Source organism: Sus scrofa, chromosome 1 (assembly GCF_054392235.1).
Source record: "Sus scrofa isolate SSC_HxYL_T2T_F1_AM1 chromosome 1, Sscrofa_HxYL_maternal_Yorkshire_Landrace_v2.0, whole genome shotgun sequence".
Lineage (NCBI taxonomy): Eukaryota > Metazoa > Chordata > Mammalia > Artiodactyla > Suidae > Sus > Sus scrofa.
In genome coordinates this window covers 46,233,495-46,261,369 of record NC_139383.1, presented here as the reverse complement: position 1 = coordinate 46,261,369, position 27,875 = coordinate 46,233,495, and the positions used below count along the sequence as shown (strand labels likewise).

Sequence of the window (27,875 nt, the reverse complement as noted above, 5' to 3'; positions counted from 1 at the left end):
GCTGCAAATCTTGGCTGTATCCATTGAATGATTAAAATTGTTTTAATGAGTGTCCCTTCATCTAATGATCAAACACACACACACACACAAATGAAACATGTTACTATGAATTAAAATTTCATAGTAAAAACGTCAAGGTGTTTTTAAACACCTGTATTTATTTAAACACTATATTTATTTGCCAGAATTACAGATAGATTGATAGATTCAACTTCCATATCTGAAAGTATGGTTCAAATTGGTTTAACACATAAAGAAATCACCAGTTCATTTCATTTTACTAGAAGTCTAGAGATAAGGAAAGCCACTTGAGTGGGAAATGACCTCATTTCTCTGAGATCCCCTTGGCTGAGCCATGGTCTATGTGCTGACTCTATCAATAAACTACTCTTTCATGTTGGCAAAGTTATGTGAGACAACTTGACTCTCCATATACCCCATGGCATCAATGAAAGAGAAAGCATCACTTCTGAAGGTTGATTAATTAGAGAGAAAAAGCATTATTTCTCACAAGACCTCAGTAAGTGTCACAGCTCATCAACTTGCATTGTGTTGGATGTCCACTCTGAATCAATGCTGATTAGTTTAGTCTTGGGTTCCTAAACAGGACACTTCAGGAGATGAGTAGATACTGCTGTACACTGAAACTGAGACCTACACCATACATTGAGAGATTCAGATTTAATAGGCCCTGGGTGCAATCTAAGCTTCAGAATTTTTAAAAGCTAGAGGATGACTCTAAAGTATAGCCAAAGGTGAAATTCACTGTCATTGAGCAATCAGACTCACCTTTGGCATGGGCTACTAGCACAGAATCGGTTTCCTTTTTAGCACATGAAATACAGAACAGGGGGTAGATTCCTGAATAAAATCAGTTATATAAAGAAATAGGTGGAGTTCCCACTGTGTCTCAGTGGTAACAAACCTGACTAGTATCCAAGAGGATGCAGGATTGAACCCTGGCCTCTGTGAGGGGGTTAAGGATCTGGCATTCAATTAGCTGTGGTGGAGGTCGCAGATGCGGCTCAGATCCCACATTCCTGTGGCTGTGGCATAGGCCAGCAGCTGTAACTCTGATTTGACCCCTAGCCTGGGAACTTCCATATGCCACAGACACAGCCACAAAAAGAAAAAGAAAAAAGAAATAGGCAAGGGAGAATGGGCACTATGGGCACTATATAATTAACTGATAACATCCACAGGCTTTCCATTCTAAGTTACAGTAACTATAATCTGAAATTTAAAATAAAAAGAAAAACTTTGGTATGAAAAAATCAGATTATATATTTAGAGTTTAGGAGGATGCAGAGCAATGTAATAAATGACAGTAAATCAGACTTAAAATGTTGTATATAGATGCATGTATAAAATAGGGAAAACAAACAAGCATTCAAAAATTCCAATATATTTGTGTTCTCTAGTAATAAAAACTTTGTAGGTATAATGAAAATGGAAAAGCAGTAAATTGAAAGTGTCATGAATATTAGAATATCTGTATTTCAATTAAAATGAGCATAATACCTGATGTAGAGATGGCCATTTTCCTTAAAAACATTCATGTATTGACTGGCTTTAATGCAGATGTGGCAACTATCTTTCAATGGAGACAACAAAGGATTTTATGAAAGTGAAATATGTGTGAAAGAAATAAATATTGTTAAGATTAGGATATTAATTTGTTAGGCACTGAATAAGTTACTAAGGAAATAAAATAGATACATAAGATCTGATGGAGCGGGAACAACAGGAAAGATAAAAAAGATAGGACCTTAACCTAGGTGCTAAATTGGACAAGAGCACAAATGCCTGGGATGACTAAAGATGGGACTCTGGGGAGTCAGCTGGTGGAGTTCCTCCTTCTAGTAGCACCAGGATTAACAAATTACTAGAAATTCTGAAGTTTCACGGTAGATGTAACATGGACATAAATAGTGTTTATATAGTCAGTGCTATTAAAGTTTAAACATTTCCTTTAAAACATCTGGAAGAAAAAATTAAACCGAACAGCATACTGTTCAAAATTAGAGTGTTCTTTTACATTCAAAAGAAAATGAATGAGTGCATATTGATTAACATCTTATGCATGTCTGGCATTCAAAGCAAAACATATGCATCGTTATTTACTCACAAGTAAGTTCTGAAAGGCAAAGTGCTCTTTCAGCATCTTGATATGGTCATTTTCCCAGGCTTCAACACCACATTTGTCAAAATTTGGCCTATTGCATCTACTATATAACTATTCTACTATGACTAGTTTGAGTTGAACTGATGTTTACTGGCAGAAGTATCCCCAAAGGAAATTATTGGTGTCATTCTACAAAATGATTCAGAAGAAACCCTCTGAATCACCTTATAGGAGATCAAATATCTTATTGTTGAGCATATGCAAATATCTGAAATTCTTCATATAACCAAAAACAAACTTATCTTTATGAATCACTAATGACATGGTAGACTGCAAATTCTAAGATGTAAATTCATCATAATTATCTAACAATAAACTGAAAGAGAAAAGGAAGACTGCATCAGTCCTGGCAAGGAGGAAGAAACATCATCCACCTGCCTGAAATATCAGGAACATAAGAAAGATAAAGTGCAAAAGGATCAGGTTGAAAAACAGAACAATAAACAAAACTACGGAGCTTCCTTGTAGAAATCTTTTCAGCATAATGGTGGCAATCCTGGAGAAGCACTAATCTTATCTTCCATGTTAGATGTATGAGGGCTAGAAGCTAGAAAATCTCCCACTCTTGTAGATCAGCTATATTCAGGAATTGCTCTTCTGGGAAGCTTAGGATTTATTTAATGACTATTTCAGCAGAAGCATGGAGGGGAAAGGGGGCCTTTCTCTGATGAAGCAGCTCACTTCTTGCCAAAGACAACAGAAGCACCAGGAAAAAAAAAAAAAAAAAAGATAAGCACACCCACATGATCATCATGGTGATGAGATCGACTAAGCTAAACAGAAAGTCAGCTGATGGATGACGACGTCTCATGCTGTTCTTCAATCCCAGAGATGCTCTGCCAAGAGAGAATGAGCTATCAGTCAGATTTCCAGTGAATGGTATGAAATGGAGTGAATCACCATCCCATCGTAGGGAGGTCAAGGGCGTGCAAAAAGAAATGCATTTACTTTCTTTGTAAATGCCATGCATCGATGGATATCTATATGTAAACAATGAAATAGAATAAATGAAAGAATAAACAAGAATCATGGGCTGCTAACTCATGCTACAGAATAAAAGTAGGATTCAAAATTGGGATAAAAATCAAGCCACTGGGAGGAAAAGAAAGTTGTTTGATTCTAGAATATTGTACGCTCTAATGATAAACTATGACCTGATAAAAGGGTAGTTTAAATTCCATTATTAGAATTCCATAACTCCCTAAATTTGGCTGAAAAGTTCTAAAGGAAAACAATTGTTTATATATTAAGAAAAAAATAAAATTTCATCTCCTACCCAACCCGCTACTCAATATATCGTTATTTAATAAAAACAGTCTTAATCCAAAGCGCTCTCTATATTCCAGGTACTTCTCTAAATATTGTACACATAGTAGCTAACTTAGTCTCTACTTGAAAAAGATAATTTACTCTCCCAATTTTTAGGTCCTGAGACTCAGAAATAACCTGTTCAAGTTTGCACAGCTACTATAATAAGGCATTTGAATTCAGAACATCTGACCCTTTGAGTACATGCTTTATTCCACATTTTTTACTGTCTCTTGTAAGCTTCTGAAAACTTTCTGCATATATAGAAGTACATATATATGAACATTATACACTATTGGAATCAAGTTTATATATACTTTTTATATTTTATATATTATATAATAATATTTTAAAATGAATATCTTCTCAACTCATCACATGCAAAACTATATCATCAATTTTAATTATTCAAGATACTATAACCAGTGCCCTCAATGTTATTTGTGTTCTTTTGATTTTTTTTTTCCATTGTAAACAATGAAAGAGAGAACTTTGAACACATATCCATATGCTCTTGCGTGCTTATTTCTAGAAGTAAAATGAAAGCATTTGGCAGTCACTCTTGGTAAATGTGTTTAGATCCCAGGATCAAACTCTAAGATGGAAATTGCTACCCTGAAGGTTTATTGTGGAGTCCTCTTCATATATGTGCAGTGTTTTTGTACACTATTTATATCACAGTAAGCTTTTGAAAAATAATATATCTGTGGGAGAATTAAAGATGCAGAGTTGGGAATAAGCAGAGGATGAATTGCCTTGGAAAGACAGGGAGGCTCCCCAAGCCCACAGACTTTCTAGAGCAGAGATGACCCACTAGAATTGTCTCACTTTGAGGCACAGGGGCTTAGATTTTTGTCCCTGCCTCAATCAACTATTGGATATATTTAAAATTTGTATGTATGTGCTAACAGATATTGCATTTATTATAATGCTATTTCCAACAACAAAGATTTATTCATTTCCTACTTGCTTATACTACATTTTTTTTTTGTCTTTTTGTCTTTTCTAGGACCACACCCATGGCACATGGAGGTTCCCAGGCTAGGGGTTTAATCGGAGCTGTAGCCCCTGGCCTATGCCAGAGCCATAGCAATGCAGGATCCAAGCCATGTCTGCTACCTACACCACAGCTCATGGCAACACTGGATCCATAACCCAGTGAGCGAGGCCAGGGATCGAACCCGCAATCTCATAGTTCCTAGTCAGGTTCATTAACCATTGAGCCACGACGGGAACTCCTTATAGTACATTTTTTGAATGTACAAAAATGCTATGGCCTTTGCCTGCTCAATTGATTTCCTTCTGAGATTTAAAGTCTGATGTTTATTACATTTGGAGTTTAAAATGTTTCTCCCTATAAAACTCCTGACTTACTGAACATTTAGGAATTATTCTGAAAAATATTCATAAATTTGTTTAAGCTCTATATCTCAGTACTTTAGTTCTTTTAAGTGACACTCTGTAACCTGTTCTGTATTCTGAATGTCTGCCTCCTACTCAATGGCACTTGAAAGAAAAAAATCCACTTACATACATGTGGATTTTTATTTCTTCTCAATCTTTAAGAGATTGCATATATATTTTTTCAAGAGTTATTTGAATACAATTTTAGTATATTTGCTTATAAATATTATGTATGCATACATACACACAAAATTTAAGGACTGAAAATGTTGTAACTATAAATTTATCTAAATATGTAGGAAATTATATTTAAAAGCAACCTTACATTGACTGGTCCAAAGAAACTATTTAGGGAAAAAACAAGTGCCGGAAGTAATACTTAACTTGCTCAGGAAAACTGACACACATTATCAATTTTCTATGCTTATACACACACACAAACACACACCCAGCAAAGCAAAAAATGAAACATAAAATATTAAAATGTTAAATTTATATATTTGATTTACTTATTTATTTTCAGCTGCCCCCATGGTTTGGCCACACCTGCAGCATGTGGAGGTTATAAGGACAGGGATTGAACCCATGCTACAGCAGTAACCAGGGCCACAGCAATGACAACACCAGATTCTTAACCTGCTGAACCACCAGGGAACTCCCTAAATTTATATATTTTAAGTGTAAATTAAGAAGTAATACTATGGTTTAGGAAAATGTAGGTGTTGATCACTTTCACAGCATTAACCATTTTCCTATTTCAGTAGGTAAACTCACAGGACAGTAGCTTTAAGTATTGCAGTCAGCCCTTTTATATGTGTTTTATTTTACCTTCTTCAGATTACTGTTAGTCACTTTGAGATTATTTTCTTATGCTTACTGTAGATGCTCCTTTCTTATGATTTCCATATTATAATCACAATGGAAAAAAATTGTGCACCTGCTATTACTATCTATCATGTGGTTGGCTCTGGTTTTCTAGGCCCAGATTTCAGTGTATAAATTGAGTTTTCTTTCAAATACTGCGTGAGTTTCTTTGGAGTTATTTAAAGTTCAGAGTGAGTGTCCTAGAGACTTGTCCCCTGAAGCTTCTCCCTTTACTTGGCTGGCACTTCAGCTTCTTGTTTTGAGATGAGGATGCTCTGAATCTGGAACAGGCCTGGACTTGGTTTTCAGAGCTGCTGACCTGCCTAGAGAACATCTTGAATTCAACAACTGTGAAAACTGATGCTGATCGTTTTCTTACACAGAATGGGACATGAAATCATAAAGAATATTCAAAACATATATAATATAAAGAGAATTATACCAATGAAATATCCAAATAGTTCATTTATATCAAAATGTACATTGCTTTAAAATATAGAAAATTCTTCCAATATATACAAATTATATATAGATTCTATCTATAAATAGATGAATTATCATATGTGTACCAAATTATAAAGTTTATATCTTTAAAATATATATAAATAATGAGTCTTGATAGGCTAGATAGAAAAGATCATTACCTACTAATATTAAAGTAGAAGTTCTTGGGAATTCCCTGGTGGTCCAGTGGGTTAAGGATCTAGTGTTATCACTGGTGTGGCTCAGGTTTGATCCCTGACTGGGAACTTCCACATGCCATGGGCATGGTCAAAAAAAAAACAAAAACAAAAACCAAATTCTTTAACTCACATGAATATGTGCTCAATGATCTGCTCTTCACTCTTAAAAGATAAAAACAAATTAAAAAAGAAAGATTTGTTTTCTATCAATCAAATGGTAATCAAGCTAGGAGGATTCTTTCCCGTTTAAAGATTCCATAAAATATCAAAGACTGTATCACACAATACAGAGTGGCTAATTTTATATGTTTAATAAATTTATATTTTAGTAAAAAAGGACAATGTTAAATGTAATTGATGCTAAAGTATTCTTGGTAACAGTTGTGAGAATGACCCTTGAATCTTTATCACAAGCCTTGATTTTTCCAGGGTCCCATTACTGCATATAGGACAGCATCTTAAATCATGTAGTTAATTTAAGTTACTGTGCTTTAAGCATCAGTGCCCACTCTTTCTCTCCCATCCCCATAATTGCCCTTCCCAATCTCACCTGATGGCACCATTTTCTCTGCAATGCTGAAGCTAAAATCTACAGAGGCGTCTGCCTCATCAGTTTATAATCAAGTCTTCTCAAGCCTTCACCAGAAATATACTTCAAATGTGATATACCTTATTAATGCCTTTGTGTTCTTATCATCTCTTATCAGCAAGAAAACAATAGCTTGCCAAATGATTTTCATGCAGCCAACCTCTTCCTATTTTAGTCCATCTTCTGCTCTGTAACAATCTGTGTTTCAAATGTACTTAAAAACAATAATAAAAGCTTGAATGTCTTCAAAGGTAGGATGCAAAATAACAGTTTCACCATTGTTGTTGCTGTTTTCTTCAAACTTCCCCTGTTGTAACTTTTTATAAATAAAGGCCAGCTTTGTCTATTCATTCCACCCATAACAATCTTCTTGTGTTACCAACTCTTTAATCAATAGAAATTGATAAGAAACCAGACAAGGGATTCAGGCAAGGCTTTATTGGGACTCCTGCTGAAGCCTGAGAGTGAAAACAAAAAGCAGGTGCTCTTGATCGCTCCTGGAGGAGGGGCAAGCTCTTCCATTAAATGTGGTGAAGGTGGGGACAGATCAGTGGATCAGGCCTGAGGGGTAGCTAATGGTGCTCTGCCCACCCCCTGGGTGGTACCATATACAGAGATCATATACAGTACCTTGCTTTTGCTCCAGACACCTCCAAAATGGCAGTTGGCTTTGGGCCTTTATGTATCTTCTTGTTCATAATTGTTCCAACTGCATGTGCAGGCAGTTATTTTCAGTTCCTTATACTTTCTTTGTATCTGTTCTGGGGGAGGCATATTTCCAATTATAAGGGCTGCAGTAACAGGCCCCAGGTACCAGGTCCCAGGCTGCCTCACTCCTATGTTTTTACATTAGGAGTGTATGTTACATCTTAACATTTTTGTTGTTCTTCAAAGTAGTGTTTATCATGCTTTCCACCTTTAATGTTTACTAATAAATAGTTCATTTGAAATGAATTTTACCATCTGAATAAATGTTTTTCCACATGTTTTTGTTTCTCAAGACAACTGCAGTAGTATAGTACAGTAGTGACCATCTTAAGATTCATTATTAATATAGTTTTATTGACAGTACCCTGATGCTATAATTAAATGAATAAATGAACAAATAGGTGAGTGGATATAACAAAAAAAATAAAGAATGAATGACATAGTTGAGTAGTCCATATTTTTATTTCTTCCTTTTCTTACCCCCCAATTTTTTAAGACATTAAAGAAATAATAGTAGTATTTTATTATTCACAGTCTTATCATTTATTTTTAACTGCTAGTTTTTGTTGGGATTTTATTTTGCATATAATACTGGCTATACAAACAATAAGTGAACTTGTTTTTTACAAGATTCTTTCAAATTATGTCTGTTTTTAGATATATATTTATATGATTATATCCAAAAGGCTGGTATCCCTATACAAATCATGTTCAAACATAGCTAAATATTGCTGAATAATATTTCATCAGGGCATATCAATATTTATGGTTAGGTAAGCATATAGAATGGTTAATATTAAGAAATTGGAATCAACTAAAACCTTCAAACTAATTAATTTCTTTGATGAATATTTTTTCTGATTGTATAACAATGATACTACTTTATTTTCTATTTTTAGCTTTGGTACTTTAACATTTAAGAATTGAAATGTTGTTCTTACTTAGAAGGAATTCAATTTACTTTATGCCAGTGGATTTTTGGTTCTATTTTTTGAAGAGTTATAGAATATATGTTTTTGCTTGTTTGGTTTTTTAATACTTAAAGGCTGTCTTTAGCTGTTAGTTTGGAAAATCCTGCCAGATCCCACTGAATCCTGAAATTATTTCATGGTACACCTAGAAATCAGATGGAAGCTCTTACATTAAATATGTCCATCCATCATGGACTAGCCTCTCTGTCATGTACAAAAGCAAATTCAATTTTCTTAAAGTTACCGAGGTTTGATTTGTAGCCCAGGATGTGATCAATCTTAGAGAATGTTCCATGTGCACTTGAGAAGAGTGTGTATTCTGTTGCTTTTGGATAGAATGACCTATAAATATCTATTAAGTCCATCTGGTATAATGCTTCATTTCAGGGCCTCTGTTTTCTTATTGATTTTCTGTCTGGATGATCTGTCCATTGCTGTAAGTGGGGCATTAAGGTCCCCCACTATTATTGTGCTATTGTTGATTTGCCCTTTTAAGGTTGTTAGCAGTTGCCTTATATACTGTGGTGAACCCTCTGTTGGGTGCATAGATATTTAAAATTGTTATATCTTATTCTTGGATTGATCCTTTGATCATTAGGTAGTGACCTTCCTTGTCCCTTAAAATATTCTCCATCTTAAAGCCTATTTTGTCTGATATGAGTATTGCTACTCCAGCTTTCTTTTGATTCCCGTTTGCATGGAATATTTTCTTCCATCCTCTCACTTTCAATTTATATGTGTCCCTAGAAATGAAATGGGTCTCTTGAAGACAGCATATATATGGATCTTGTTTTTATGTCCATTCAGCCAGTTTATGTCTTTTGGTTGGGGCATTTAGTCCATTAACATTTAAGGTAATTATTGATATGTATGTTCTTATTGCCATTATATTAATTGCTTTGGATTCGTTTTTGTTGCTCTTTTTTCTTCCCTTCTTCTCATGTTCTGTCCTCTTATGGCTTGATGAGTATCGTTAGTATTGTATTTGAGTTGATTTTTCTTATTTGTTTGTGTATCAATTGTAGATTTTTGGTTTGCAGTTATTCTGAAGTTTTGATATGAGTCTATATATATATATATACAAGATTGTTTTAAGTTGTTGGTGTCTTAATTGCAAGTGCATCCCCAGTGTCCTGCATTTATACCCTCCTCTTCTCACGATTTCTGATTTTGGTGGCATAATTGTGAGTGGATGATTTTGTATCTTTACTGTATATAAACCTTTACTGGTGAGCCTTGTCATTTGCAGCATCTCTTCTGACCATAATGCTATATGACTGGAAATCAACAAGAAGAAAAAAACTGCAAAAAACACAAAAATGTTGAGTTAAACAATATACTACTAAACAACCAATGGGTCACGAAGAAATCAAAGAGGAAATTAAAAAATACCTAGAAGCAAATGACAACAAAGATACGAAACTCCAAAACCTATGGGATGCAGTAAAAACCATTCTAAGAGGAAAGTTTATAGCAATACAAGCCCACTTCAGGAAACAAGAAAAAGCTCAAATAAACAAGCTAACTTTATATCTAAAGCAGTTCAAGAGAGAACAGGCAAAACCTAAAAGTTAGTAGAAGGAACAAAGTCACAAAATTAGAGAAGAAATCAATGAACTAGAAACGAAGAAAACCATAGAAAAGATCAATGAAACTAAAAGCTGGTTCTTTGAAAAGATCTTAGAGGGAAACTACCTCAACACAATAAAGGCCATATATGACAAACCCACAGCTAACATCATTCTTAATGGTAAAAAGCTGAAAGAATTCCCACTGAGATCATGAACAAGACAAGGATGTCCACTCTCACCACTACTAATTCAACATAGTTTTGGAAGTCCTAGCCACAGCAATTAGAGAAGTAAAAGAGATAAAAGCAATCCAAATTGGAAAGGAAGAAGTAAAACTATCACTATTTTCAGATGACATGATACTGTATCTAGAAAATCCCAAAGATTCTACCAGAAAACTGTTAACACTCATCCATGAATTTGGCAAAGTCGCAGGATACAAAATTAATACACAGAAATCGATGGCATTTCTATATACTAACAATGAAAGATCAGAAAGAAATTATGGAAGCAATCCTGATTACCATCACATCCAAAAGAATAAAATACCTAGGAGTAAACCTACCTGAAGTGACTAAAGACCTGTACTCTGAAAACTATTAGACACTGATGAAAGAAATAAAAAAAATGACACAAATAGATGGAGAGACATACCATGCTCTTGGATTGGACGAGCCAATATTATGAAAATGACCACACCACCCAAGGCAATCTACAGATTCAATGCAATCCCTATCAAATTACCAAGGACATTTTTCAAAGATCTCAAACAAAATATTTTAAATAGTTTGGAAGCACGAAAGACCCAGAATAGCCAAAGACATCCTGAAAAAGAAAATGGAGCTGGAGGAATCAGGCTCCCTGACTTCAGACTATACTGAAAAACTAGATTATCAAAACTGTATGGTACTGTCACAAAGAAAGAAATATAGATCAGTGGAACAGGATAGAAAGCTCAGAATAAACCCACACACCTACAGCCAACTAATCAATGATCAAAGGAGGTAAGAATATGCAATGGGGAAAAGACAGCCGGTCCAATAAGTGGTGCTGGGGAAACTGGACAGCCACATGTAAAAGAATGAAATTAGAACACTTGCTAACACCATACATGAAAATAAACTCAAAATAGATTAAAGACCTAAATATAAGACCAGATACTATAAAACTCTTGAAGGAAAACATAGACCAAATACTCTCTTACATAAATGACAGCAACATCTTCTCAGAGCCACCTCTTAGAGAAATGACAATAAAAGCAAAAATAAACAAATGGACTTAATTAAACTTAAAAGTTCTGCACAGCAAAGGAAACCCTAAACAAAACTAAAAGACAACCCACAGAATGGGAGAAAATCTTTGCAAGTGAATTGAGTGACAAGGGATTAATCTCCAAAATTTACAAACATCTCCTACAGCTCAATACTGAGAAAACAAACAACCCCACCAAAAAATGGGCAGAAGATCTAAACAGACAGTTTTCCAAAGAAGACATACTGATGGACAAAAAACACATGAAAAGATGTTCAACGTCACTGATTATTAGAGAAATGAAAATCAAAACCACTATGAGGAACCACCTTACACCAGCCAGAATGACCATCATCAAAAAGTCTACAAACAATAAGTGCTGGAGAGGGTGTAGAGAAAAAGTAACCCTAGTACACTGTTGGTGGGATTGTAAATTGGTGCAACCACTGTGGAAAACAGTATGGAGATTCCTCAGAAAACTAAACATAGAACTACCATTTGATCCAGAAATCCCACTCCTGGGCATCTATCCAGAGAAAACCATGACTCAAAAAGACACATGTACTCCAGCGTTCTTTGCAGCACTTTATACAATAGCTGAGATATTGAAACAACCTAAATGTCCATTGACACAGGAGTGGATAGGGAAGATGGGGTACATATACACAATGGAATATTACTCAGCCATTAAAAGGAATGAAATAATGGCATTTTTAGCAGTGTGGTTCTGAAGTTAGAAATTATCATGCCAAGTGAAGTCAGCCCTACAATGAGGCATCAACATCAAATGCTTTCACTGACATGCGGAGTCTGAAAAAAGGGCAGAATGAACTTCTTTGCAGAACAGATGCTGACTCACAGACTTTGAAAAATTTATGGTTTCCAAAGGAGACAGTTCGGCGTAGGGGGATGCGCTGGGGTTGTGGGATGGAAATCCTATAAAATTGGATGTGATGATCATTGTACAACTATAAATGTAATAAATTCATTGAGATATAATTTTAAAAAGCAAGTTGAAATATATGAATGTTGTAGGTCTAATTTTAGTTACTAGTAGTGACTTTTTTTCTTGGAGTCTTATTTTTTACAGAATATCCATTCACCTCCATAGCCTTCAGTCGCATCAGTTTTGCTGACATTTGACCAGAGGCTTTCCTGACGACTAGATCCTCGTAAGGACATCATATGAAATCCTGCCCACCTGTTATTGAAGACAATAAAACAAACCTTCACTGCATAGGCTAAATAGTCAAGCATTGTAGGTTATTCACAGGGAACTCTTTCATTTTGCTGTTATGTATTCATGAATGAATACAAGAAAAACGAAATCAAATATTTGTGCAACGGACCCTTAGATGTAAAATTACTTCAAATAAAACAAATGCACTGAAGTTATTTTATTGGGGTATGTTGTACCTAACTTGAATATTATTTCACAAAATTTTGAATGGTCTTAAAATGGATTTGAAACCTGCAAAAAAAAAAAAAGAGGAAAAGGAAAAAATAAAGGAAACTGGGAAGAAAAGTTCTAGATTTCATAGCTCAGGTTTGCTAAACACATACCTGGAGCAATTCCTTATATCCTTTGTATTTCCAGAGGCGTTATTTGTAAAGTGAGAGAAAGAATAGCTCTTTTACTTATTTCAGAGCTTTATTGGATAATACATTTGACAGTGTTAAAATATGACATGACTGGACACATGAAAAGTACCACTAGAAATTGAAACCATGTATTTGTTGTTGAGATGCATAGTTTATTTAGGCATAAATAGGGAAAAAAATGCTTTTTTAAGTCTGTAATAACACCTAGTAACCACTCTGGATGGCTGGGCATTTTTGATGCCAGGGTCTATGTATACTTTTCATTCTCATTTAATCTTTACAACAATTCTCTGAGATAAGCAATTTCATTAAGCTTTCAGTTCCTCAAATTCACAAATGAAAGAATTCAGGTAAATCTATATGATTCTAAGCAAAGATATTAATCAAAATTTATAATATTTTAATAGATGTTATGTACATGCGAGTATAGAGATTCAGACAGTTCTTAAACAAAGAACCAGAAGCTTAATAGTGGAGGTAAGCCATGCAAATGTTCATAATACAAGGTAGCATTTGTGATGATTTCTTAAAGGTGTTGCAAGCACACTTTAGAGCAAGTGAAAGCTTGAACAGGATTGGCAAATAAGGGATAGTACAATCTTTTTTCGGAAAATATTTAGTTTTATTAAGAGACATAGGAAACACTCAAAGATGAATAGAATAGCACCTTAGACATTTTTGTAAGTGAAAGGATACCCTGTAAATAATTATACTAAAACAATAGTCCTGAACTAGGACTGTCTAGACAAACTAAAATGGATAGACATCAACATTATACCATTTTTTAAGAGGAAGAAGGAAAGCATCATGACTTTTTACTCATTCTTAAAGCAAGTAACACCTCAAAATTTTTTTTTTTACATTTAAAAAGTATGCATTGTTTCAGTTGTAAAGTTTGCCTAATGTAAACACGCCTTACAAAGTGATATTCAGATTGCATGGTAGCAATCTCTTTCTGGAAATTTCCAAATTAATTTTAAAAAATTACCTATAGGAGTTTCCATCGGGTGCAGCAGAAACGAATCCGACTAGGAGCCATGAGGTTGTGAATTCGATTCCTGCCCTTGATCAGTGGGTTAAGGATCCGGTGTTGCTGTGAGCTGTGGTGTACGTCGCAGACACGGCTCGAATCTGGCGTTGCTGTGGCTCTGGCTTAGGCCAGAGGCTACAGCTCCTATTAGACCCCTAGCCTGGGAACCTCCATATGCTGCTGGTTCAGCCCTTAAAAAAAAAAAGGACAGGAGTTCCCGTTGTGGCGCAGTGGTTAACGAATCCAACTAAGAACCATGAGGTTGCATGTTCCGTCCCTGGCCTTGCTCAGTGGGTTAACGATCCGGCGTTGCCGTGAGCTGTGGTGTAGGTTGCAGACGTGGCTCAGATCCCGCGTTGCTGTGGCTCTGGTGTAGGCTGGTGGCTACAGCTCCGATTGGACCCCTAGCCTGGGAACCTCCATATGCCGCGGAAGCGGCCCAAGAAATAGCAAAAAGACAAAAACAAAACAAAACAAAACAAAAGACAAAAAAAAAAAAAAAGAAAAGAAAAAGAAAAAAATTAGCTGTAGATTTCACTCTTTTGTTTCTTTTTTTAGACTGGATTTAATCTTATTGAACTAGTAGACACAGTATTAGTCAATTATACCTCAAATCATCTCACCCCCTTTTCATTTTAGTATTTTTTCAGTGAAAATTATACCCATTTTGAATTTAATTTCAAATACTAGTTCAACTCTCCTCTGTATTTATTAACACAAAAAGTCTCTAATATGAGGTCCTTCCTTCCTTACTTCCTCTCTGATTTTCTTTGTTTCTCTCTCTCCCCAGCTCTCCCTCCCCCTCTCTTCTCCTCTTCTCCTTTCCTTTCCTTTTTAAAGCAAGATATTGCTTATCATAAATAGGTTATATATTTTAGCAGTATAATATTTTTAAAGTTATCCTAAGCATAAAGGAAAATTTCCTGTAAAAACAAATTTGCTAATACCTTCCATGCTTTGTCCCATGGCATATTATTTGCTGATAATATATTTACTCATGGTTTGTTACTCTACCTGTCCACAGGCTGCCATAAGTTCCAGGGCCAGGGATTGAACCTGAACTAAAGAAGTGGCTCAAGCCACAGTAGTGACTGACAATGCCAGATGCTTTACCTGCTGAACCACCAGCGAACTCCCAAAGTGCTCTTTGAAATCAGAATTTCCGAGAGAGATTGAGCTACAGTCTATGATATACAGATAGCATCCAACTGCTTTTCTTTGTATTTGTTTGCTTTCTCTTCAGTTTTCCCACATTATTCAAATATTAATAAAAAAGATGGTTTTTAAAGCCTATAAAAAACTGGAAAAAACAAAACAAAACAAAACAGCAGCTTGCCATAAAGGAGCACCTTGTTATAAATATTCTGGTGATTTTAAGAATCACAGGTTGCTACAGACACTGAATTAAATTCCATTTCAGGCTTATAAACAGTGATCCCATCTGTGAAATCTATGTTGCATAAAAGAAATAATTGAGGAAATGTTCTCAATTGGTAATTCAGCTCAACAGTTGATAACATTGCAATTGGCAGCCCTTTTGTTCTCCAGTGTGTCTGTAAGTATATAGTTCTATCTGTATTAGAAATTTACCAAATGCCTCTTAAATCTTATTTCAGCCAATGTAGTCAGTTTGGCCATAATATAGATTAAGTTGTCTCAGGATATTTGTCAGACAATCTTTTTAAAATATGTTTAATTTATTAACATTGTTATAAACGAGAAAATGCCACATATTCTTTCGATGTAGCAACTACACTGTAAATGCGAAGAATACATTTGAAATAGTATGCTCATATTACTTAAAATTTTATTTCAGCTGTGAATGTACATTTGGATGGACAGGACAAAACTGTAGTGAAGAAATAAATGAATGTGACTCTGACCCATGCATGAATGGAGCTCTTTGTCATGAATCTTCCATCCCGGGGCAATTTGTATGCCTGTGCCCACCCTTTTATACTGGAAAATTTTGCCATCAACACTATAACCCCTGCGATCCACCCAATGACCCTTGCCAAAACAACTCAACATGCTTGACTTTGGTAGATGGAAATTATCATTGCCTTTGTAGACAAGGTAAGAGCTTATACTTGTTTCAATGTTTTATCTTATTTTGTTTTGTCTCTTTAGGCTGGTAGCTTCTTAAAAAATGAGATAAAAACTACACATAGGGAGAGTATCTGACTCCAAACTCAAATATATAAACATACTGGAAAAATAATCCAAAAAGCTAACCTAAATAGCATAGAGGGGAAGGAGGAAAAGTGATACTTTGTAGCTTTGGTTCTATTTTTAAACTTCCTTCAGAAATCCTCTTATTCTTGTTGACAGCTTCTTTACTAGATAATTTTGAAGGTGTAGTGTTTCTAACAATAGCAGTTAGAAATGGGTATAGCTGCAGTCTATGGTAATCAAATGCTTCACTGTATCTTTTCCCCTGGAATTATTGATAAGTATCACTTCTTTCAGCTTAGATTGTTAAACTAGTGTCAAGTGACTATGGTGGCTATGGTGTACCATAGGAGATATCCCATCTGAGAGACAGAAAATGGGCAGATCAAAGGACATAATCGGAACTCCTGAACCCAGCCATATCTGAAACCAGGATGCTTCTGGCTTTCTGGATCATATCAGCCAATAACTTAACTTATTGTCATTAAAGATGCTTGATTGGGGCCTCTTCAGATATAACTTAAAGAAGTTGGGTTAATCTGCAAGAAGACTGGGTAAATGTTTACTTGAAGCCATGCAAGAGTTATTGTCACCTTCAGTAGGAATGCTTCTGCCATGAAATTAGCACACGATAGGTTTTCGGCTTAACTGGAATGTGTCTTAAACATAATACAAAAACCGTATTGTGTTTCAAGGTATACAACTGCTTTTTATTGTCTAACAATAACTTATGGGTTCAAGTTTCTTTCTTTGTTACTGGCTCTACTAGAATAGGAGTCTTTTAAAGATTGGGGCACTTATCTACTCTTCTGTCCAAAAGGTCTGTTTACACTGTATCAGTTAATTAGTTATCTTAGTCATTCTTAGTTATTTCTCTTTGTTTTTACAAGCCATCTGAAACTTTATGAAGGTAATCTGCTATAATGACACAGAGGCAAATCCATGAACATGTGTACATATCGGAAACTTCTCAGGCTTCTAAGGGATTGGAATTAGAAACTGGAGATTAATTAGTAACTTTTTGTGAAGATGTGGACTCTAGAGAGAATATAATACAGTCAAATAGAGCATACAAATAAACGTTTTTCAGGAATGAAGCAGGAAAATAGAGATAGAACAAAATATGAGGGAAGCATTGATGTCCTAATAATCTCGGTAATTTTGAAGCAGAAAATAGAATAGTTTTCCTTGGAACCAAGATTGAGAGTGATACCTTTTGCAGAACAATTTAAATAGCAGGGGAAGAGCTAACTTATTCAGCACAATTATTTCATGGTGCATTATTTAGCCTACTAATATTTTCTCAGAATATGTTGTAGATACATATTTATTGAGGAGCAGCAGTAATATTTCCTCAATTTAAATAAAATCTCTATTTTCACCAGAAATAATTTCCTACAAGATTAGGCATGATTTTTTTCAAATCATAGTAATTTGTATAATTCATTTTCAATTCATAAATGCATTTAATAAATGTATATACCTAGTGGGATTCCTTTCCTATTGTGAGATGAGGGGAAATAAATTTGAAGATATCATAAAAGCTTCTCATCACCTAATAGACTGGAAATAATATTCCTGTCCACATGAGCACTCACAAATATATCTTGAGGACAATTTAGATTTCACCATAGAATGAGAACAAAATCATTTTTTTCCCCTTGAAACTGCCTCATTCTACATAAGACTTCAGAGACTCCATCTCCTCAAGTCAGTGATCTGGGAATAGTGGCACGTGGTCACCATGAACCTTCTATTTATCTCTTTCTAATCCTTATTCATCACAAAGAGATGTTTGACATACATATCGTTTCTAAACTATTTTGTTTCATATACAAAATTAAAGTTGGAAAACGTGTTTCTAAATCTAAAAAAAATTGTAGGAGTGACTGTAAATCACATCTAAACACTGTAAAAAATATTTACTTATTATTGCCTTTGGTAGTTCAACCATTGTAGCAGATCCAAAGCTGAAGTCTGCAACATTACTTCGAAAAGCTACCTTAGAATATTAAAAGGTGGTTGACTATGGAACATTTTAGACACTGTGCCTTGAGTTAATTTAATAGCTGTTCTTTAAAATAGAGTCTATGTCAAAGCCGTTATGTTATTTTATAAGAAAATATCCTAGTCAAATTCCATTTTAAAAAATACTGAAATTTAAAACCACAAATAAAACCAAGATTTAACCTGTTATTCAGATATAAGGTTTGGAAGCTCCCCTGGAGCTCTTTGAAAATTGTTGGCATTTGTCAAAATATGGCAAAGTCCTGAGAAAAGAGATTTAAGGTGTAAATTTGGGGAGTTCAACCTTTTTAGTCAGTCTATAAAGTTTATCACAATTTTAATATGAGTATGTCCAAGAGACATAGTGATGATGTGACCATATATTAGACAATTAAATTATAAATGACATTGAAATTTACCCTGAAGAATCAGCAAGTAGAAAACTAATGCTTTGATTCATGCCAAATCAATTGCTTAGAAGGTAAACTATTTTGGTTAGTGTGATTAAAACTTACAGTCAAAACAATCTAATTCACCTTGGTGCAATATTTACTGTAGTAAAACACTAAAATTATTGTGATCACATTTTGCAAAAGAAAATAAGGCCAGTGCTTCTGCCTTCTGATTAGTACTGACGTGAGTTGATTTGGTCCTATGAACATTGAACATTTTCTAGTGGAAAATAGGTAGGCAGGTAGGCAGGTAGGCATTTAGCAGTAATTCAATACAGAATTGTTGTATAAATAAATCTATTTGTTTAAACAATTTATCTGATTAAAATATCAGTACCTTAATAAATATGAAAAATCACTCAGAAAGACAAATATAATTTTAAGATTCTTAGAAACAAATAGGATTTATACTCAGTACCCCAACACTGAAAATAGCTTTGGTGGTTTAGTGTGCAATCAATATACACATCTCAAAATTTATTTTATACTATATATAAAGCTCTTTGCCTCTCTAAACTATGCTCTGTACACATGTCAATCTTGCAACTGTGTGTTGGTAATGTTTTAGCAATCTAAACATATATTCTTTATTAACTGATTCAACAAACATATATTGATTTCCTACCATGTGTCAAGTCTTGAGACAAGTTCTAGAGAAATTAAACATGGCAATGACATGCCTTCCAGGAATTTAAAGTTCAAGGAAGAGATACATAAGTTAACTACCCATTAAAGTATGATGCAGTAAGAGCTTTCCCATTTGGGGCAGAGATATGTACAGGCAAAGAGGATTTGTGGGTGCTCAACCCATCTTTCTCACTGACTGTGACAACTGAATTGTGTTGCACATAATTTTGAAAAAACTCTCCTAGCAGTCTGCAGCCATAGTTATCCACAGCAATAACATTCTTGTTAAACTATTCCCTTCTCTGTTTTATTTCTCTATTCTCTTCCGATAATCTCTGGGACCTCAATAAAGTACTTGCACGCAAATCATTTATCTCAACTCTTACTTTGGAAGAACTCAAGTAAGATACTAGCAAACCCTGTCGGCAATTACAGTTAATCCAGGTGGGGGTGTGAGGCTGGACTAGTGCCAGGCAGAGTCTTTCTCTGGAACTGATGCTGAGAGAAGCTTTCTCTTTCTGCTAGTGTTGAGTTGGTGCACCTAGCACTATGTTCCCTTCACTTGAAGATCTATATGCAAGAGGAGGGAAGTGTTCACAAAAACAAAACAAACAAAAACAAAACACACAACAAAAAAACCCAAAAACCCCAAAACTCATGCTGGCCTTTCCTATATTTTTTTTTCCCTTCCTGCAGTTCTGCAAACTACTAGGTAGCCTTCCTATTTAGGCTACCAACAAATCCCACTTATTTTCTTCTTCTTTTTTTTTTTTTTTTTTTTTTTTTTTTTTTTTTTCAGGGCTGCACCTGTGGCATATAGTAATTCCCAGGCTACTGGTCGAACTGGAGCTGCATACACGAGCCTATGCCACAGCCATGGCAATGGGGGATCTGAGCTGCATCTGTGACCTATGCCGCACATCACTGCAACATCGGATCCTTAACCCACTGAGGCCAGGGATCGAATCCATGTCCTCATGGATACTATTTGGGTTCATTAGTTGGGTTCGTTAACTGCTGAGCCGTGACAGGAACTCCTAAATCCCATTTCTTGTCAAAGTTAGTGTTTTTGTTTACACCGTATTTGATCAAGAGCAATGCCTAATGCATATGATGAAGGGAAAGAGCTAATTAAGTAGAGGAGGCTGACGAAACTGAGTTCAACTGCAGGCTGATAAAAATGGAGTATCAAAAATGGCATGAGGGTTACAGAGGTACAGGTGACTTTGGATGGAATGCAGGAATAGCCCGTGTGTTTAGTACACAATGGAGTCTCTGTATTTGCATGTGTGAGTGTATAGAGAGGATCTAAAATAATTGTGTTCTTGAAATAATTCCTTTTCTACTCTTCTCTAAGATTCACTGTCATTTTACTTTGAATTATTTCTCACTTTATAGGCAAGAATGTCACCCTATCAAATGCTTTGAATTTAATTTAAAGGACTTAGTTTCCAAATATAGCACCTTCATCCATAGTCTACAAGGTGAAAGAAGCAATAATTTCTTTAAATGAACTTTACAAAGGATTAAAATATGGAAAGGACTCTTTGTAATATGTTGTAGTGAAGGGAAGAATCAGCTCATTTTTTGTGTACTATTGATTTATAATTGGGATTTTAAGTTGGATGGATTTGTGGTACAAGAGGAAGCAAGCAATTGCATTTAAATGTGTTTATTACTCCAATATATACTGTCATTATGGTCATGTCACATTACCTGAGGTGCCTCATTTACTTGACAGAATGGTTTGTCTAAATTAAAAACTACTCCTTTTGACAACTGAAAACATGTGCTCCTGTAGTAGCATATATCTATTAGGTTTAAATAGCTGTGGAATTTTATATTGAGAAAATTTTCAAAGAAAATATATATTGTTGCTAATTAACTTTAAACATATCAAACGTTTATTACATTTAAAAACATTAACTTTTATATGCATTATCTAAAAGCTTGGTTTAAAATCATGTTAATAACCTTATTAGGGCCTATTGAAAGTATTAGTTCTACCATTTAACATATTATTGTTTTCAAAGTTAAATTTGCAACTATTTTTTAATATTGGTTAAATTTTAAATAAAATATTAACATTTGTATTATGTCATTTTAAAATAAAAAGAAAAATATTTTTAATATTTTCTGACTTGCCAGGAGAGAAAGCTTTCCTTTTGTTTCCATAAAGATTTAAAATCCATGGAAAATTAAAATTTTGATTAGAAAGAAATAAAAATACCTTTCTAATGCTTTTAAAATAACTCACTTTAATAAGTATTGATTTTTATTTTAAAATGTGTGGGTGTGGTTTTTGCACTATCTTATTTAAATACAAGGAAGTATACAAGTAGAAGATATATTCCAGTTGTTCACTATTAACTTCATTTCTAAGTACTTCAATTGCAAACTACTTCTAATATGAGAGCTTTCAACTATAGCCCTGAATGATAAAATGCTTCCTTAAAAGGTTTTATGGAAACCTAACTATTGTTAGTGTACTTCCAGAGAATAAAAAATAAAAAGGTTACACTTGTTAGAAATGACAAAATATTAAATAGTTAAAAATATTATACCTAGAATCTACATTGATTTATTTCTGGACTTGAGCAGTATTAGTAACTAATTTAAATGTAAAAATATCATTTATTAACCATTCATCTGCATTTGCTACACCAATCACAGGCAAGACAGTATCAAAAAAAAGATCAAGAGAATATTTGCTTGAGAATTTCTCATTATGTTCATTTGAAGAACTCTACTGCAGTTAATAAAATAGAGTCAGCTTAATAGTTCTGGATAGGAATAAATAGGGGAACAGCATAGTAGTAATTCACTGTACTTTGAGGTTTGGCAGACTTGTAGCTGGCAGTGCACATATTCAAAAAATTGCCCTGCACATGAATATATATCAACTTCTAATGCCAAGGACTATGGAAAATTTAGTTTGGGGCTAAGATATATACATTTCACTCACTTAAATTCCCCTTTGCTTTCTCAGTAAAGCTTTGACTTATTTTATATGCAGTCCACATCTACTTTATTTTTTCTCCAATGTCTACTGCGTTTCAGCAATCTCATTTCCTCAGTTCATTGACATATGTTGCAAGTTGGTAACAAAGCTCCATCTCAGAAATGTCAAACTAAATGAATAAGGTAAAAGCATGGAAAACAAGGTTATTCTGTGAGCTGTCCAAGTTCCTTGGTCCTGAATGTTCTGATTCATCAGCACAGCTGAATTCAGGGTGGTACCCCTGTAGTTAGCCAGTGTCCTTGAGTTCCAGTACCTCGAAAGAACATTTCTAAGAAGGAATTTAAGGTCAAAACACCCTGCCTCCTAAAGAAAGTTAGTCATTCTAAAAGTGGGAATGGTGGAATGTATCCAGCTTTCTCATCTTTAACTTGTAAAATAGTTTAACTGCCATATCATAGTTAAGGAAATAGCTTATTATGTTATGTGTAACTGTACTGTGACATTTACAACTTAAATATAACAGTAGTAATGATTGATGAATAGTGTTGAAGCACGTTGGAATAATAATTTGTTCATCTAAAAGTAGGAGAATCATATTAACTTGGAAATAACTAATTTCCAATAATAAAATTTTGTTCTTAATGCTGAGGATACAGTATTTAGTGCATGAATGAAATTGTAAGCATGCAACTTCAGAGTTTAACTTGAAGGATTTGATAAATGAGTAAGAAGAAGATAGTACAATTAATGCCAATGCTTGTCTGGAAGGCTGGTCTGCTAGTAACATAGGCACTCCAGGTTACTTATTAATGTTTCACAGGACACCTTGTTCCATTGTTCTACTTTTCACCTATTGTTGTCTCTACATTTAAAGGGAATTTCTTTAGATATCATGCAGTCAGTTCTTTTAAAACAGTCTGATTGTGTCTGCCTTGTAATTGAAGTGTTTTTTTAACAATCATATTTAATGTAATTATTAACGTATATGGCTTTAAATCAATCATCTTGCTATTTGTTTTCTACTGTTGTAGCTTTACTATGTTCCTTTTCATTCTTGTCTCCTTTTGGATTGTCATTTTAAGTGGTCCTATGATATGCTAAAGGGGCAGCTGGATTTCACAAGACTTAATATTAACTTCCCCCAAACTCTAACCGGAAGTGAGTTTGACTCTTGACCTGATGGCAAACACCACAGAAAATGGCCTACAGTAGCTTGTGGCGTAGTGTGACCTGAAAAAATAAAGCACCTAGTCCCAGGTTATTTCACGGGAGCCTGAGTAAGGAAAGAGGGAAAGAAATTTCCACTCAGCAGTAGGAGCTGAAGCTCTTATACAGATAGACAAGGGAAGCTGAGTTATAGCACATGCATGCCAATATTACAGAGGATTTAAAACTTTGAACATAAAGAGATGTTTGCAGATAGGATGATGAGGAGAAACCTTAGAGAAGGTACATTGGGAAGAAGATGGCCATTCATGGGTAGCTAGACCCATGTCACCAATATGTCTCTATTCCAGTCTATGTGTATAGCACTAATAAAGTTTGCTTAGAATAACTTAAATAGCTTCTGTTCCACAAACTAAAAAAATCTGAGTAGACATCGACATTATAATGTCATCTCAATAATTTGGTGCTTCATTGTGCCACTGAAAATGTAAAAGAAAATCCTCTTGTTTCTTGTATTTCTAACTAGTATAGAAAAAAATGTCAGCAACCAAAAATGAGTAAAAGTGTATACATACTATGATAACTAGTTATTCTATAACCATGGAAATAATTATTTAAATGGTCATCATAAGTATAAAAATATTTAATGTATAATCACAACGTTGAAAATCAACTATACTTTCAAAAAAATTTAATGTATTTTAAATAGCGATGTAATCCTTTTTTTCTGGTACAAATGTGTTGAAATAATTACAACTGCCTCTTTCATAAGTCTGTATAATTTTCTTTTTTTCTTTGTTTTTAAAATATAACTGGCATGTGTTTAAATGGATGACTGATTATTTAGCTGTGAATCAGAATAATTTGTTTTCTTTGAATCACTTGGATATGAAAAGCAATTAAATAATTTGCCTCATCTGCTAAATGCCTTGAATAAATTTGATCATTGAAGCTCAATTGTACTTTAAGATTGGTCATCCCATTAATTCATTTGTTTTCCAGATTGTTTCAGTTCTTTTTGTTCAAACACCTAAAGACTTTAAAACAACAGCAACATTAGGAACAGCTCTATTTCCACAGGAGATTTAGTAAAGTATTCCTTCCTCCCTTGATTCTTTCATTTGAACTCATTAAGTAGAAACTAGTATAATTTTATTCATATATTATGTGAAATAGAGTCATACGAGAGGCCAGGGAGATGTTTCCTCTCTCTCTTTTCCCCCGTTAACTTCCATTATGAGCATATTCTCCAGACTCTTTACTATTAATTCTGATTTTCACATTCTAAAGTACAGATTGCTCATCTCTACCCATTTCAACTCTTTTTGCAGGATTTAAAGGTCAACACTGTGAAATTAACATGAGTGCATGCCTCTTCCTTCCCTGTCAGAGTTATGCTGACCATAAAGATGGGGTCAAGAATTTCAGGTAGAGAACTAAAAATCATTTAGACACATGTTCATGCATCTAGATCCATCAAATGTATGCATATTTATAATGTCAGTTGACACACTGAACACATTTCTGGTTATTAAAAATTGGCTGTGCCAGGGTTAATTGAATTTTGGGGTTTAAATTTTATGTCAATGGAGTTATTAAATTTATTGTTTAAAAGGTGTGTTTTCAGACCTAGGTTATCTGGACCTCTAATGTGAAAATGAAATTAATGAGGGTTCCTGTAAACCTTACAAAAATAGTGGAGTCTCTGTGGACCTGACAAATAAGTTAGAGGCTAGATTTTTTTTCAGAATCAAATCATGGGTTATTTTTTCCAGTTCTCTTTGAAAATGGAATAGTAATACCCTTAGTGGAAGTGAATACATGTTCCTATTTGCAGTGTCAAAATGTTCCATTAGGGCTCGTTTGCTGTGTGTAAATTGTAATTCCTTGTGGTTTTCCTCTGTATATCCATGTTGACATGTGAGGTTAAGAACCTTTTGTATACAGTTCAAGATATTTCATTTTTTCCTTCTTAGAGATGACCATTTATGACATTTGCCCATTTATGTTCTTTTCTTATTTATTTGTAAGATCTTTTATATATTCTAATTATTAAAACTTTTGTTAGTTTTGTACTACTGAAAACATCTTCTACTGATTGTGGCTTGGTATTTCACATTCTTCATGAGACTTTTGAGTACTAAAACTTATTTTATTTTTAGCTGTACCCATGGCATATGAAAATTCCTGGGCCAGGGATCTAATCTGAGCTGTATCTGCAATATTCACTATAGCTGCAGCAACACTGGATCCTTAGCCCACTGAACTACAGCAGGAACTCCTAAAATTTATTTTTAATGTAATTAAATCAATCATTTAGTTTGTGAATGGCTTACTTTTTTAATTCTTATTTTTAAATGTTTACCCCACAATGAAAAGTTGTTTCTTATATTTCCTTTTAAAATATTGAAAGTTCTTCTCTTTATATTTAAATCTTAATCTATCTGAATATTGCCTGTGTGTGTGTGTGTCATATAAAGTAGACATAAGGTTCATTTTGGCAATGTGACTAACCAGTGTGCCAGCTACTTGTGGTGGATGAGTCCGTCTGTTATTTACTGATAAGCTTGATCTGCAATGCCTTCTTGTTGCAAGTCGGTTCTCATATATGACTGTCTCTATTCTGTTTCCTTAGTAATAGTTCATTTGTCAATACCTTAACTACTTACCTTTGAAATATCTCAATAATGGTAGGACAAGGCACCTCATATTTTTAATCTGATTCAGAAAGATTTATCTACTTTTGACAGTTCCTTCTGTTCTGCTTAAATTCTTACATCCAAACAAGCAAACAAACACCAGATAGGATTTTATTGGAATTTCATTGAATTTGTAGATCAACTTTAGAATAATTGATATTTATTATTATTTAGTCTTTTAAAATGTCTTTCCAAAACAAAACATTGAAAAATTCAACTGGTCATTCACTGATTGGGATAAAAAGACTCATGTGTCAGGTCATAGTTGTTCTCCAGGCTCAAGAGCTATATTAATTTGTTTTAATAGAGATCTAACATCTAGAATTGCTGTCAACATTTGTATCACAACCTAACCTACTTACATTTCTGTTAATTTTATATTATTCCTATCATTTTATATGGCCATCTGGCTTTTGCACTCTCCAATCTGGTGGAGTAAATGGCATGCTTTGAACCATTCCTACAATTCTCAAGACTTTCAAGGGGGCTCTGATTACTACAGGTCCCATAAGTATTCAGAATTGCCTTCAGTTTAAATTCTTGATAATTCTGAAGAGACATTTCAAGAACTTCTAATTGGACTTTCCTCCTAATAGCTCTTATTCCAGTGAACATTCTAAGTCTATTGACTACAATATACATTCAGGGACTGTGGGGAAAAAGAAAACAAAGCAGAAAAAAAAATAGATTTATGATCCATCCGCCAGATCTCAATGATCTTTTACTCCTATTGATGGAGAAGTGATATTCTGAAGAAAATTATAAGTTCAAGCCAGTATATAAAAACTCGTAAAATCTGAATATACTGATAAATGGTTTCAGCTTGCTCTGAAGAAGGCTTCAGGACTACATATGGAACATCTGGGACTATATTGCAAGATCTTTCTGCAAATGTGCTTACCATCCTTCAGTTGAGGGACTAAGTCTGTGACATAACTTAGATCTGAAGTTGTGTAAGAGACTAGGAATACCTACAAAGGAAAGTTTCTGTACTGCAGATACATATGTTTAATTCTATACATGTAAATCAGCTGATTATCCATATATTTCATTTTTAGAAAGTCATCACCAACTAGCCACTGCCAAGAAGATCTGTGAATCAATCAATTGGTCATCATTCTGTTTCTCTGATTTATATGTTTATTTACTCATTTTTTTTAATCTGATAGTCAGTCATATCCAACAGGCTTTATCCATTCTTAGATCCCATTATTCTGAATCATATCAAGGAAGCTAGTTTCATTGCAGCATCCCACACTGTTACTTTCAGTCTTTAAAGGATGATCACCACAAAGAACATAGTGCCCTGACCCATACTCTTTCTAATATTATAAATGGAGTGCCCTTCTGGTGAATGGAGTTTCTTCCTAAGAGATTGAAATGTCCTTCTGTATTCTGTGGGGATATAAATTATGGGGTTACTGGGCAAGCTTACACATAATTGATCCATTCAAACATTGCTAATAATAGCCTATTCTGGCACTTCTACTTCATTAACCTAAACTGGAATTAAGCTTTATTTTTGACCAGGCAGCTCACTATACCCAGGCTTGTATCAGCACATTAAATCTCTCTCCATCCGTATAAGGATTCAGCTTGTTTGTGTCTTGTCTTTATTCTCCT

The 27,875-nt window shown here is 34.3% G+C and overlaps 1 protein-coding gene across 1 annotated transcript in view; it reads left to right on the top strand.

Annotated features, from left to right (window-relative positions):
• The window catches only part of EYS (EGF-like photoreceptor maintenance factor), a 1,392,725-nt gene that overhangs the window by 439,727 nt on the left and 925,123 nt on the right, over positions 1 to 27,875 (top strand). Inside the window, exons 15-16 of the mRNA XM_084958241.1 lie at positions 15,983 to 16,242; positions 24,885 to 24,981. Coding sequence (XP_084814367.1) covers positions 15,983 to 16,242; positions 24,885 to 24,981 — 357 coding nt within the window. The remainder of the gene's footprint in view (positions 1 to 15,982; positions 16,243 to 24,884; positions 24,982 to 27,875) is intronic.